This window comes from Clinocottus analis, unplaced genomic scaffold (genome assembly GCF_023055335.1).
Source record: "Clinocottus analis isolate CAN_PGR_092001 unplaced genomic scaffold, fCliAna1.0.p SCAF_7, whole genome shotgun sequence".
Taxonomy (NCBI): Eukaryota; Metazoa; Chordata; class Actinopteri; order Perciformes; family Cottidae; genus Clinocottus; species Clinocottus analis.
In genome coordinates, this window is record NW_027176229.1 from 13,475,412 (window position 1) to 13,489,257 (window position 13,846).

General features: G+C 40.3%; 2 protein-coding genes across 3 annotated transcripts; one reads left to right on the forward strand and one right to left on the reverse strand.

The window, feature by feature from the left end:
• Window positions 1-1,239: 1,239 nt before the first annotated feature.
• arrdc3a (arrestin domain containing 3a) lies at window positions 1,240-8,999 on the reverse strand. 2 transcript variants are annotated; one of them, XM_068604953.1, is made up of 8 exons: window positions 8,504-8,999; window positions 6,361-6,442; window positions 6,091-6,238; window positions 5,780-5,882; window positions 5,365-5,621; window positions 4,611-4,767; window positions 4,366-4,508; window positions 1,240-4,263 (listed from the first exon to the last, which is right to left on the reverse strand). In XM_068604953.1, exons 1-8 carry the CDS (start codon window positions 8,781-8,783, stop codon window positions 4,195-4,197), a joined length of 1,239 nt encoding a protein of 412 aa, XP_068461054.1. In that variant the 5' UTR covers window positions 8,784-8,999; the 3' UTR covers window positions 1,240-4,194. The 2 variants fall into 2 exon arrangements, with proteins under 2 accessions (XP_068461054.1, XP_068461055.1); XM_068604954.1 differs by having other exon boundaries at window positions 6,361-6,513; window positions 8,504-8,631.
• Window positions 9,000-10,579: 1,580 nt separating this feature from the next.
• arsk (arylsulfatase family, member K) lies at window positions 10,580-13,831 on the forward strand. Its single transcript, XM_068604798.1, has 8 exons — window positions 10,580-10,784; window positions 10,994-11,123; window positions 11,196-11,355; window positions 11,658-11,940; window positions 12,056-12,227; window positions 12,600-12,824; window positions 13,028-13,243; window positions 13,364-13,831. The coding sequence occupies exons 1-8, from the start codon at window positions 10,677-10,679 to the stop codon at window positions 13,636-13,638; spliced, it is 1,569 nt and encodes a 522-aa protein (XP_068460899.1). The 5' UTR covers window positions 10,580-10,676; the 3' UTR covers window positions 13,639-13,831.
• Window positions 13,832-13,846: the final 15 nt, after the last annotated feature.

The following is a 13,846-nucleotide window of genomic DNA, read 5'->3' on the forward strand; positions in this document are numbered from 1 at the left end:
AAAAAAAGGCGCAACACTGTTATGTAAATATGACTCAATAAAAGTGTTTGATTATGATGCTTGAACACGAAATTGGTGATGAAAAAACAATTTTAAGTCTCATTTTGATACCTTCTCTATCATTACTCTGCAGCACACCAGCATGTCCTTTCTTGTACACACATCTTTCAGCAGTGATTAATAAATCATGTGTTTTGTTATATGTGGACCGGTGACTGTGGCTCACTTGGCCTGTCGCCATCGACTTCTATCAGGTTTCATTGAGAGTTTCCTAGAGAGGGGTCCTTTGTGACTCATCCATATTTCTTTTCAAAGAGTGCAACAGCTAAATTATAATTTACCTGTATGATACTTATTATTTTTGACATGTATATTAAGCACCTTATTTATCTCAAATGTGTCAGTTTAGTATGATGTCCAAAGTTAACGCTGGCTTGTTGTTGTTGATTAAAAGATTTTCAAAACAGCTCTTTTCATACAAGAGACATTTGAGAGACGTGACCATTATTATTTTTCTCCAGTAAAACCAAAATGAGCCTGTAATATAAGGTGTTCTTACCCAAGTTAATTATTTGTCACTTATTTGTTTGAATCATTCCGACCGGTGGTACTCTGCTTTTCTTACGGGCTTTGCCCCTCCTGGTCCCCACAGTAAAACACTGGAAACTCATGTCCAAAAGACCAATGTGGACATTTTCAAACAATTAATGTTGTCTTGTGTGCCACGTTTATCTCAGATTTGTTGATAACAAATATTTTATTCAGCGGGGATGAAAAACTGACACATGCCCTATAAACCTACATTTTTCAATGAAGTGGCAGCGATTGGCTGCTTGTGATGAAGTGAGACTGATTCAGTAAAAGTATTTTACTTTACTGTCATGCGAGGCCAGGTGCAGTCTTTAAACCACCTCCAGGGGCAGTGTGGTACTTATTTTTACTGGATAATCTGGGTCCGGCAGAGTGGCAACCTGTTTGCTTCTAATCTAAAACCGTCATGACCCACATACAATTGATTTGGGGTTAAGTAACGGGTAATGATTAATCATGTTCAGCTTGATTTAAATGCTGCTTTTTAGTTCAGTGCTCAGACAAAACAAAGAGGAAACTTTATCTTCACTAATGTATCATTATGTTTAAGTTGGTACTGTATAAAGTGCATTTGTAGAATGGGGATAGATTTTGTGCAAAAATTCACATCACACTTCATTGTAATTTTGAACAAAATGTTTATTCAAATCAAAAGGAAGAACTAGACATAAGGTTAAACCATTCAGAACATAGTATATTCATAGAATATCTATACATGTTGATGATTGACAGACAAAAAAAGCATAAAAACAAACATACAATTGGAGAATGAAGAAAATTCAGTAAGTGATATTGCACTTTGTTTCTAAAATGTTTCAGATCCCATTTCCCAGGTTCTTTATCTGTGAACATTTCAGTTCCTGCCTTTATTAAGTCAGGAGTTTAGCTTAGTTTTGACACTGGACTACTGCGGCCCAAGCAAATGGACTATGGAATTGACCAACCTGAAACAAATATGTAAGCTTATTATTCATTATTGTTTAGCTTGATTCAATTTCCCTAAAATAAAATCCAAACAAAGAACTGCAAAAAATATATTAGGATAGAGGAAGAGGCCACATGTCTGCTATCCCACGTTACATGTTTGTCAGAGGGGGAAGGGTGCTGATCAACAGCTGCCCCCCTCCCCAGGCCTGAAGGGGATCAGACTGGTCAGGGAGGTTGCTTGCTTGTTAGACTAGGAAGTAAACTATATCAATGCCCAGAAATACATGAAGAAAAAAAAAGAAATAGTCAACCCTAATCAGCTTCGGAAAAATAGCGCAATTGAGACTTAAACACTTCTAAAAAAATAATAATAATAAAAAGGACTTTTTTTTTCCTCTTCCCTTTTTGTCCTTTTGAATAAACATGGAAAGGTCTAAAACATATAAGACAAACATAATAAGAGAACAAGCGTTAACATGGACATTGAAAAATGAAGACTCATGATCAGGTCTTTTCTTTGTCAAGGCCACTAAGATAAGATCACTTTAATAATCTGCAGTTTGTCGATTTCTGTCAGAAGCAGTATATTTAATCGCCAGCTGGATCCCGATAAGAGCGTGCACACATACACATACACATACACACACACACACAACACATACAAACTTTCATCAGCTACGTTTAAAAATGTAAACTTTAGAAAAAAAGTCACTAATCTTTAAAAAATAAAATAATAATAATGCACCGCTGTCCTACACAACACTACCTAATTGAAATATCCTCTAGAAAAACATGGTTAGTACCAAAGGTTTTTATTCAGACCTTCTCCATTAAACGCTTTTCATGAATTATCATTTTCTTATTAAAAAAGAGCTGCTTTTCTTTTTTTTCTCATGACTATGTCAAACCTCTGTTACAGCTGGTCTTTTGTGTTGAATGAGTTAGAAAACCAATGTATTACTCATGTCAACCTACCACTACTTGTTCTAAGCAGTCTGAACAGAGGTTTAGCAACGTCCCCAGCTTTTCATTTGTGCCGGGTTTGCTCCTTTAATAAAGAAGCACTCCTCTTTTTCCATCTTTTTTTATAGCTAGCGTTCTGACTTTACTGGTCTGGTAAAATTGTCGGTTGTATGAACTGGGCAAATGCAGCAGGACAAAAAGGGAATGTGATTAATCTCAGAAAGCTGCCTTGCTTCTATGCAGGTCTATTCTCTCGTTTTGGTAGCTTAAAAAAAAAAATCAAAAAAAAAATCATAATTTTTAACAGTGCAAGTTAAAACAAAAAACTTGTTTTCTCTTTTTTTCCCCCATCTGTTTGGCAAGTGAGACGACCACCTGAGACAGTGCTTTTAGGGCAGTTTTGCAAGCCTGGCTTGCCCTGAGATTGGGAGAAGAGGGGCTGCAGGTAATTCGGGTGAGGCAAGTCTCTCCACAATGTACCACCCCCTCTGTTTCTCTCTCTCACACACACACACACACACACACACACACACACACACACACACACACACACACACACACACACACACACACACACACACACACACACACACACACACACTCTTTGCTCCTTAGCTACAATTTGAGCAGCAAATGCAGTTCTGCAACCCTCCTAGTCCGAATCCAGAGCAACCTCAAAACAAAAAAGGCTAAAAGCTAATCTATAATTGGAGCTAAATACAAAAACAGCATAACAGAACTAAACTAAAAAAGGAGAAAAGCCACACTTGGAAGCTGAGGAGGCAACATCTTAAAGAGCTTTAAGATGGAGATAGTGTGCTGCAAAAGTCCAGTCTAGTTATTTTAAGTCACTGAGGAAATGTCATAAGGGTAAAAAGAAAAATCTTTTCCAAATTCAGTGCAGTGTTCTTGTCAATCTTTTTTTCCCCAAAAAATAAATCATGTTCTTAGCATAGCTCAAAGTTATGCAGATGAAAGTCTTGAAAGTTAAGCCTGCAGTCCCATATTCGTAGTCTGGCGCATCCTATTTCTTTTTTTTCTTCTTCCATTTCTCATTAAAAAGAGCAACACAAATCAAGTAAAGAATAAATTGTGCAAAACAAAAATCTGAAACGAGGCAGGAGGACCTAGTCTTTGCTCTGTTATTGACTGCTGAATGCTCTCATTCATACAGACTGTGGTGGTTAGGACATTACTTTTCTCTTTTTGTTGAGTTTTCTTTAGCTGATTCTGCTGAAGCCGGGATATGATCGGTCCTCCTTTGTGTGAGGTTCCATGTCCGTATGTGCCACGAGTACAGAAGAATCAAGAGTTAAAGAGAAGCTTGGGAGGCCAAGCCTTACTGATTCTTCATTGTCATTGTCGATACTATCACCGGGGCTCTCACTACCAGCGGGGTTTTTCATACAGACTGAATATGTGTTCATCTGTATACCTCCCACCCTCAGCAGGCCGACACAGGAAGGAAGCAATGCCCCAAACTAGTGGCTCCTGTTTCTCTCGCTGAGGGAAGGCAGGAACGATTTGTCCAACCCAACGCAACTGTAGGTATTTGTCCAAGTCGTTGTTGGTTGGTTGGATACTTTGCATTTCTCTTGATGTCAACAGCGTTGTGTGACCCTTGTTGTTGGAGAAAAATAATCAAAGTTGAGCCTTGCCAGCAGGTTTCTTTAGAGATCCCCAAATCGGTCTGGGGACATTCAGGAAAACCCTTCAGCGTGACGGACAGGCGTCAAGCCTGTGCTCCTCGGTACGTCTTGCATGATCTGGATTAGGATCAATCTGGAGAGGAGACAAGAAAAAAGGGTTTATTTATTGAAACTTAAACTTAATATAAACTTAATTTAATTTGGTCATCTTTGCTTTATGTTATTTGGTTCTTACCTCAGAGTACAGAGGAGGAGGCTGGAAGCGGAACTCGTGAATGTAGGCAAAGAGAGGTCCGTCCAGCTCCTCGCGGGCTGCTGGGACATCAAGACTGCTCTGCCTCTGTTCTTCTGTTGCAATTTCTGCATAGCTTGGCGGAGCTGCAGAGGAACAGCAAGCCACATATTAGCATTCTCAATCAGTATATAGTATTCAGAATTAAGTTCTATATATATGAATCTTGAGCGTGAGATCCAACCTACCTTCAGGCCTCTCAGGTAGACCCATGCCCAGCCAGCTCATGCTGCACTGGCTGCTCACACTGGAGGTACGGGAGCCAAAGGGGTGGAGAGGGATTGTCCCGATGACCAGGGGCAGGTTCAGGGATAGGTTTATTGCCCCAGGTATGTCCACATAAACCTGAGTAATACCCACAGCAGGTTAGAATATGCAAGTCATTCTGAGGTTTGATAATTGTGCTGCAATGAGCTAAGCATTCAGCATGAAATGAAACAGCTTTTTAATCCTCAATAAAATAAATACAATTTTTAAAAAAAATATGCTAGTCTGGGCTAAATGGGTCGTTCAGTTGTTCAATAATATGTGGGTCAAGAACTTGAGGTTTGTTGCTTATGCAGGTAGATCCTATGTCTGGTGGCTGTCTGTTCACGAGGTAAAGAGGTTATAAGCACCCTCAAGGCAGGTGTTACCAAAGATATCCTGGGCTAATGCTCTTAGCAGCATGTGGAGATAACACCTGGTGCCATCCAAGGCCCAGATTTGGAAATGGCGGCTGAGTCAGCCAAGTCCTTTAACAGGAGAGAGAGTTGTTGGCTTACTGGGAAATGTTGATTCTGTACTGACAATGGTGCTGAGTAATGGTGATAGGTAAAGGTCAAGAGAAAACTGTAATAAGAGCAGAAACACCTTTTTGTCTATGCCACTGATCTCTGGATAGAGGCACAGTAGGCAACAAACAGAAAAAGGTGTATACAAATACAGTAAGACTGTACTTACCATAAGGGAGTACTCCACTCTGATAATGCTGCAGTCCAAGATGGAGGGTGAGACAGGTGGGATCTTCAGCATCTTGCCACTCCAAGTCTCAGTTTTTCCGGAGGACAGAGACTCTCCCCGCAGGTTGGCCACGAGCTGCTTGACCTCCTTCATCTTCCCTTTGGCATAGAAGGTCTGGGTCTGGTAGATGGCTGCCTTTGGCACCACCATGCGGGATGAGCAGTTCTCAATCTCTGCAAAGATCTGGATCGACTCTCCTACAGAGTCAGACAAGGCAGAGTTGAAGTTAATTGACGTTGTATTACATTTCTAAAAACATTAGTTGGCTTTTTATCTTGTGTGTCAATACCAATAAATGCAGTCACAAGACTAACGATGTTATCAGTTGCGTTATGAATAATTTAGTTAGTCTCACCTGGGGTGTATCCCTTCCTTTCTATTTTGGCACTTAGGGAAATAGGACCTGAGGTGCAGAACCAACAGCAAAGTGTCTTGTCTTTCGTGCCGGCCTGTGGTGACTGAAAAATAAAAGAACAAACGGATGCATTAGAAAATGTCTGGAGGTTTCTCTTAAATATTTTGCACCAATATTGAAAATATTAAAAACTAGACAGTTTCAGTTTGACACTGAGTCTCACTATAGTCCATTTCCCTCAGTACAATGCCTCTCCCAATTAAAATATTATCACACATTAAAAAATTAGGGGGTTCTTCAAAATAACTTACCAACAATAATGGAGTGTTGATGTCAATGTGCTCAAAGACTGTAAATTCCTTCTTGGTCTTCATGGGCAGGAGCCACGGCCTGTGGAGTTCTGCCTTGACCCAATAGCGCACACTGCCATGCTTCCCTTCAAAAGAGGTAGCCAGAGGTCTACAGGGAAGAAGATGGGCGGTGGAAAGGAAAAGAAAGGGTTTGTATTAACAATAGGCAACAGCTGAATAATGATGATATTATTATATAATCTGACTCAAGTGTGGTCTTAAAACACTTACGTCTGTGGAAGTTCGAGGCTGAATGCATACTCATGTCTTCCTGAATGGATAGTGGTGAGTCCTTCCTCAGAGTTGTCATCGTCTGAAAAACAAGGAGGACAATATTCCAAACACATGTATACCATACCTGGGTAAAATGCTCTACGAAGGCATCTGAAAGTCATACCAAAAACACAGGGTGGGGGGGACAAAAGAGAATAAGCGGATTTTACTATCATATCGGTCTGTAAAAAAAATGATGTATTGAGAGATGAGCAGCAGACTAATATTAAGAGTACACCAAATAAGTTGATTGTTTAAGGTACCAGAAACGTGCAAGATAGTGCTACCAGAAATCCCATTGTGGCATAATGGAGATACGTAGGCTCTTATGGAGGAAACTGGGCTCTATGAGGCTACAATATAATCCTAATCGGTAGAGAAATCTATCTGGCTGACAAAGACCAAGTTATTTTCCATTTATCTCTATAAAAAAAAATTTAAAAAAGGAGTTTTTTTTTCAAATGGATAAGAGGACCTTTTCGCATTGTCAATGTACTCATTAAATGTTGCAAATTATCATTATTTATCCTTTGAAACAACAAGAGTATTGTGAAAAGCTGGGTTGAGAGGCCGGTGTGCTTCTGCCAGCTCAGCACTCCCTCCCCCTAGCAGCAGCAGCAGCAGCAGCAGCCGTGTGGTAAACAAGTACGGAGCTGTCAGTCAAACGGCAGACTCCAGCAGGAGGAGACCGGCCTAAACCGGTGTGAGCAGCTTCCCACAGCCGCTCTGCTCTCATTACGCATTCACTGTGCGACACCGCAGTCACTAACGAGACTGGTCCGAATACCAACTGCAGCAGCTGTCGAGTGGTTAAACCACCTCAGCATCACAGGACATGTTTTAGGATGTTTTATTCGTTTGTGGCGAATTAAGCTTTGTTTTAAGTAGTATTGTTAGTGAACGACTTTGCATGTCGTTTATCTGCAACACGTCGTTTATCTGCAACACGTCTATCTCCTCAATTTAAACCTAGGCTCTTTTGATAATGACCTATTTGAAGTAGGCTAATGTTACGATTCACCTTAACATGCAAAAGGCCCGAAAGTCTAGCTTCATGGCATCTAGTCAAGCCCAGTTCACCTGCTACACGTATGACGGCTGCTGCAGAGTTGACCGGAAACTGGATGTCTATTAAATAAGTAAAGATGCTGCAGATGGGGGGGAAAAAAACCCACCACGCTAAATCCAAACCAAGAAAAGGCACACACGGGCGTTCACAATGGGTGCCCTCTACCATCGAAAACATCAACCATTCTGCGGATAAAGTTACGCAAATATGTCTGAAGCACAAAGCTGCTGACAATAGAGCAATGCGTCGTCATAATCTAGCAAAACACAGATAGGCTACGTGCAGAGGAAGCACATTGTCAATGGAAGAAGAACGGACACTATCAGCTGTGCAGCTCCACCGCAGTTTTTTTTAAAAACATATTTAAAATCATACTACATATACTGCTGTGGATGTATTCTATTCTGCAGGTGTTTTCTTAATTAAAAAGTTGCAGAGTCTTCTGTCACTCTTTGCAAGATGGTGATGTCATTGGCCACACATGAGCACCTCAGCCAATAACTCAGGGTGAGGGAGGGTTATGCGCTTTGCTCCGCCCTCCGCTGGTCCAGTTTTCTGAACAGGATTGAACCGCTTTGAACAATGGGTGGAAACTTAAGAAAAGCTACAAAGAAACACCAAATATGATGCATTTTTGTATTGAAAATGTCTTACAATACGGCAAGTACATCAGTGCAAACAATTACTCTATAGCTCTGTGTCTCAAAAATGTGCTTTACACTTGAAATACTGTAAAAAATATTGATGCCCGAGCTGCTGTCATTCATTGACACCTTGACACAAACAAGAAACGATGGGGCTCTCTAAAGACGATGCCACTAAAGTCTATTGTACCACCAACACCACGTACAATACTTTACACGATGAAAGATAACCAAATCCAACAGTGTATATCATTACGTTATTACCACCGTATGTGACATTCAAGGCTACAGCATCCTCCAGTTAACCAGATCGTCAACCAGCACAAAGAGCATCTTACATTCAGTTTCTCTTAAACTTCTGCTATACAAAATAAAACCAGTCTCTTACCTCTCTCGTGCCCAATTAAGATATCTTTGTGATTTAGATATTCCACTTCTTCTGTGTAGTTTTGCGTATAGGCAGTGTTGGATCCAGCATTTCTAGATTCAGTCCAACGAACTTTCGCAAATCCTTTTGCGTGGATTTTAAGAGATTTCACGCGGATTTCTCCGGTGACTTCGATGATCACCCTCCCTGAGACGCAGTCCCCGCTGGAGAAGACGGGAACATTGCTGTCATTGAGACAGTCGTAGCTTACTGTGAAGCTCTTTACCTTTCCTAGCACCATGGTGGAAAGAGATACAGAGACCTTGAAATAAAAAAAGTCTATGAAAAAATAATTTCATAAGAAAAAGGGATGCAGTCTTTAGACACTGATCAGTATCTCTGCCCTGCAAAAAGCAGGAGGCACGATCAGTGGTTTCTTTGCGAGCAGTTCATTGAGATGTGTGATGGCTGAATAACAGCAAAGGATGCTGTTATCGTCCGCCGCTCTGCTCGTCGGTCTCCAGTCAAAGACAAGGAAACCCCCGTAGCACAGCTCACTTTAAGCGACAGGCTGTGTGAAAAACAACCTTGGGCGCATGCGCAGGGCTCCGCTGCCCCCTCCTTCCACCTTCTGGAACAAGGCAGAGAAGTGGCTTTGAGCCAGATGACAAGTTTGGTCAAACAGCTGAAAGACTGCACGAAGAAATGTTCACCACAATAGTTTTAGAGGTGAGACCTCACGAGTCATTTGTTGTATTATAATCTACCCTAAAAGTCTAATCTTAAGGAATTTACATGTTTTCTTTCTTTAAAGATTGATGTAAAGTATGTTTAGCTGATGGCACTAGAGACAAACAAACAAACAAAAAAACACGATTCTGCGCTTCATTATATATGATTATATGATAACCATTCATACACGGTGCATCATCGCTGAATATTGTATAAGCTTACGGCCTCCAGCTTTATATTTAGGCATATAATTATGTCACACAGTTATCTGTGATATAATCCACACATATAGAATCATCTGCACATTTCCCCAATGCGTGACCAATAAAGGAATATCGAATCTCACATATATTTAGACACACTACAGCCTCTACATCCATGTGCAATCAACAAAAAAACAACTGCTGAAATTCCCATGTCTCCTGCGGAATAGGCCATGTAGAATTGCTGGATACTATGTATTCCTGCGATTTAAGGGGGAGCAGACTTTTAGAAAAGCTTCCTTTTTATTCATCGAGCATGTCTTGTTTTTGTGTTAAGATTAAAATGGTCTATGCACATTGAGAGGGGGCGGGGGAGGGGGGAGGGGGGGTTCTCATTGTGTTGAACTCATAGTTTATAGAAAAACAACTCTGAGGCTCAAAACGCCATCTGGTGGATCATCACGGTTTCTAAAATAAACTGCAGCGTCACCTGTTGAACAGCTCGGTAACTCATCGCTTATTGCTGTCAACAAACACATGATGACTGAAAAACGACCACTTCGATTCTAATTAATTTTCATTGTTTAATTTACAAGGCGCCACATTAATTTAGCAATTCAATTTAACGATGATGAGATAAAGATTTACAGAAAGTGTGTTGTGGTAGCTAGAGCTGTGGAGATCAAAATTTGCAAGAATCACATCAAGCAGCAATGTATGATTAAAATTGAATGGCGATTGATTAAACCGTTAATGAAAACAATAAAAACCCAATATTTCATCCTACCTCCTATAATTCAAAAAGTGCACAGTCAAATGATTTTCTATCTGATTTGTTAACTTATTAGCAAGTATAAGGGTGATACTTACTGAGAAACTAAATATATGGTTTCGCTATAACCACATATTTTGTTTCTCACAAACAAATCTTTGTGATACATAAATTGCCAATAGTAGTTGAAGTTGTGGTCATGACATAGACAATTCATCAAAATTGTGCAGCAATTATAACAAGATGAATGCTGTCCTCTGGAGTTCACAGTTTATCATTACATGTTAATCATGTACAACTAGAAAACTCTTATTTTGAAAGCGTAACCGGGATGTTTATGCAAGTCCATAAGACTCGAAAGTTACCGTCTCTTACAGGCACAAACGAACACTGTGGGCAAGTCGTCTCTGATAAATCTCACATGGTCCAGACAGAATTGTCTTTTACAGCAGAAAATTACCAAATCGGAAGGTTGTGAAACGCTGTAATGAAAATAGAAATGTTTGCTTTGATATTCCTTTGTCAAATGTATGGACAAAGTGTGTGCCAAAATGAAACCAGACCCAACATCGTGATGGTGATGAGTGATGCATTTGTGAGTATGAATTAAGTTCCAGTGCTTTACAGTAACTGCCTCAATAATAGCAGTTTTCGTTTATTTTAGTCCTCAGCACTATGCAAGGACAGACTATAGCTTGAGAAGATTGAACGCCATACAAAGATGTTTATCTAAAATGTAATCCTTGTTTTGACTGTTTAACCATGTGGCTTTGGGTCTAAATGCTAGTGTTCCTCATTATGCAGGACGGGCGATTGACCTTTGACCCTGGCAGCAAAGTTGTGCAGCTGCCATATGTAAGCTACCTCAGGGAGCTTGGTACTACTTTCCTCAATGCTTACACCAACTCACCCATCTGCTGCCCCTCAAGAGCAGGTAAACTTAAGGAATAATACATGTATTTCAGATGGATTAATACACATATTTCAGCTGTTTAATATTTCTTAGCAATGTGGAGCGGTCAGTTTGTCCACCTTACTCAGTCGTGGAACAACTACAAGTGCCTTGATGCTAATGCAACAACATGGATGGATTTGCTGGAGGCAAATGGATATCTTACTAAGTCGATGGGCAAGCTGGACTACACCTCAGGGAGTCACTCTGTTAGGTAGGCAGCCACTGTCACTGTATCTTAGACAAGCAAACAGCTTCACTAACCTTGTCTCATCTCTATTCAATAATAACACATACTCTCAAAGGTTAGTGACTAACTGTATTGGTAATAACCAAATAACATACTGTGTATGTGGGTAGCTATTCTTCAGAATAGTGTGAATCATTTTTTTTGGGGACTTATCCTCTTGTGTTTCTTTCCACTTCTCATATTCTTGTATTTCGTTCCACTTCCCACTTCCCATTTTCTTTGTATCTTCTTTGCTATTTTGTTTTGTGTTTGTGCAACATCTCCAGTAATCGAGTCGAGGCCTGGACACGAGATGTTCAGTTCCTCCTGCGCCAAGAAGGCCGGCCTGTTACACAACTTGTTGGGAACATGTCAACAGTAAGGATCATGAAAAAAGACTGGGAAAACACAGACAAGGCAACACAGTGGATCCACCAGAGGGCTGCGTTCTCACACCAGCCGTTTGCACTTTATCTTGGCCTCAATTTACCTCACCCCTATAAAACAGATTCCCTGGGGCCCACCGCAGGAGGATCCACCTTCCTTACCTCACCATACTGGCTGAAGAAGGCATGCTGCTTCTTTCCCCGCTTTTTGAATGTTCCCTTCATTCCAGAATCATATTGTATGTTGTTTTTAAATATAAGTCACAATGAAGTCTTTTGTTCTTATTTTACATACACAGGTGTCTTCTGAACTCATCACTGTTCCTAAATGGTTGCCTATTGCTGCCATGCACCCTGTCGACTACTACTCCACCTCCACCAAAAACTGCAGCGGTGTTTTCACTGGGGACGAAGTCAAAAGCATAAGGGCCTTCTATTATGCCATGTGTGCTGAAGCAGATACCATGCTGGGTTAGTTGACAGAAGGAATTCATACTATGCTTTCAGGGAGTAGGTTTGACTCAAACTTAAAGCTTAACCCATATCTTTCAAACTCACACAGATGCATAACATAACTGGCAACAGCAGGTAGCTAGATTTTATGTGCGTTAGTAATATTAATGTATTCAATTTGATTCTGTGCAGCCTGTTGGAACATTAGACTACTTCACTTGAATTATTCTCAGTGAAACTTCCCTGAATAAATACAAGCTAAAAAAAGTAGTAACTGACATTTAAAGGCACACTGGAACATTATGGTATATTTATATATGGATACGAACATTTTGTCTCTCAAATACATCTCTAAAGTGGCAGCTTAAAATGGTTACTCTGTCTCACTAGGCCAAGTGATTTCAGCTCTGAGAGAGACTGGCCTGTTGGACAATACTGTTGTGATCTTTACGGCTGATCACGGAGAGCTTGCCATGGAGCACCGTCAGTTCTACAAGATGTCAATGTTTGAAGGCAGCTCCCATGTTCCCCTGATGGTCATGGGGCCTGGGCTGATGTCCGGCCTGCAGGTCAATGAGCTTGTGTCCTTGGTTGATCTCTATCCCACTGTGCTGGGTAAGGAAGTAGATAGATACATAGAATTAAAAAAATATTTTAAATCATAAAATGCCTGTTGAAAGGTAAAAGTGTTGTACTTGTCAAGATGTGGAGGGATTTGAATTGTCTGCCTACTGTTTGCAAAAGCAACATAATAAAAACAGTATTTGAATTTTAGCATTTTAACTTGATATAACACGCTTGTGTTTTTTTTTTTCCAGACATTGCTGGTATTCCAGCAGTGGGTATTCTCAGTGGCCACACACTCCTTCCTCTGCTATCCAAGGCGAGTGCTTTTTCCAAGAAGCAACATCCAGATTGGGTTCTGAGTGAATATCATGGTTGTAATGTCAATGCGTCTACATACATGCTGAGAAGTGGCAGGTGGAAGTACATTGCCTATGCAGATGGCCTCAGTGTCCCCCCACAGCTTTTTGGTGAGTTCCTAAATTCAGAAACTAAACTTCATTCACTCAATCTCTATGTTTTCAAGAAGAAAAAAAGCAATAATAAAACACTGGCACCTTTTCATTTTTCTGTACTCTCTCTGTTTGCAGACATAACTCAGGACAAGGAAGAACTTCACAATGTAGCTCTCAAATTCCTAGATGTGCAGGTACATCTAGACAAGCTATTGCGTGGTATTGTAGACTATCCAAAAGTCTCTACAACTGTGCATCTCTACAATAAAAAATCCTTTATTGCCTGGCGCCATAGTTTGGGGAGAAACTACAGTCAAGTCATTGCTAACCTTAGGTGGCATCTGGATTGGCAACAAGATGCATTAGCCAATGAGAGAGCTATTGACAACTGGCTCTTGGACTCTTTGTGATATTGTTTTTTGTTGTTGTAAGGATAGTTACCTTTTAATGTGTCTTTTTTTTTAATGAGCAGGAATCTAACTTTGTGACAGACATTGCTGTGTAGCTTTATTGCTCCCTTAAATGTAACATAATCATGATGTGACTGTTTTTTTTCCATTGCTAAATTATTTTCTTTACCCAAATAAATTAATATTTGGTTCACTTTTGTGTCGTTTT

Bases quoted from the DNA above. Each gene is read 5' to 3' on its own strand.
- arsk (XM_068604798.1), top strand. From the start codon at position 10,677: ATGAAAATAGAAATGTTTGCTTTGATATTCCTTTGTCAAATGTATGGA. The intron at 11,124-11,195 runs GTAAACTTAAGG...AATATTTCTTAG, and splicing joins CTGCTGCCCCTCAAGAGCAG to CAATGTGGAGCGGTCAGTTT. The intron at 13,244-13,363 runs GTGAGTTCCTAA...CTCTGTTTGCAG, and splicing joins TGTCCCCCCACAGCTTTTTG to ACATAACTCAGGACAAGGAA.
- arrdc3a (XM_068604953.1), bottom strand. From the start codon at position 8,783: ATGGTGCTAGGAAAGGTAAAGAGCTTCACAGTAAGCTACGACTGTCTC. The intron at 5,883-6,090 runs GTAAGTTATTTT...TTTATTTTTCAG, and splicing joins TCAACACTCCATTATTGTTG to TCACCACAGGCCGGCACGAA. The intron at 4,264-4,365 runs GTAAGAACCAAA...TCTCCTCTCCAG, and splicing joins CTCCTCCTCTGTACTCTGAG to ATTGATCCTAATCCAGATCA.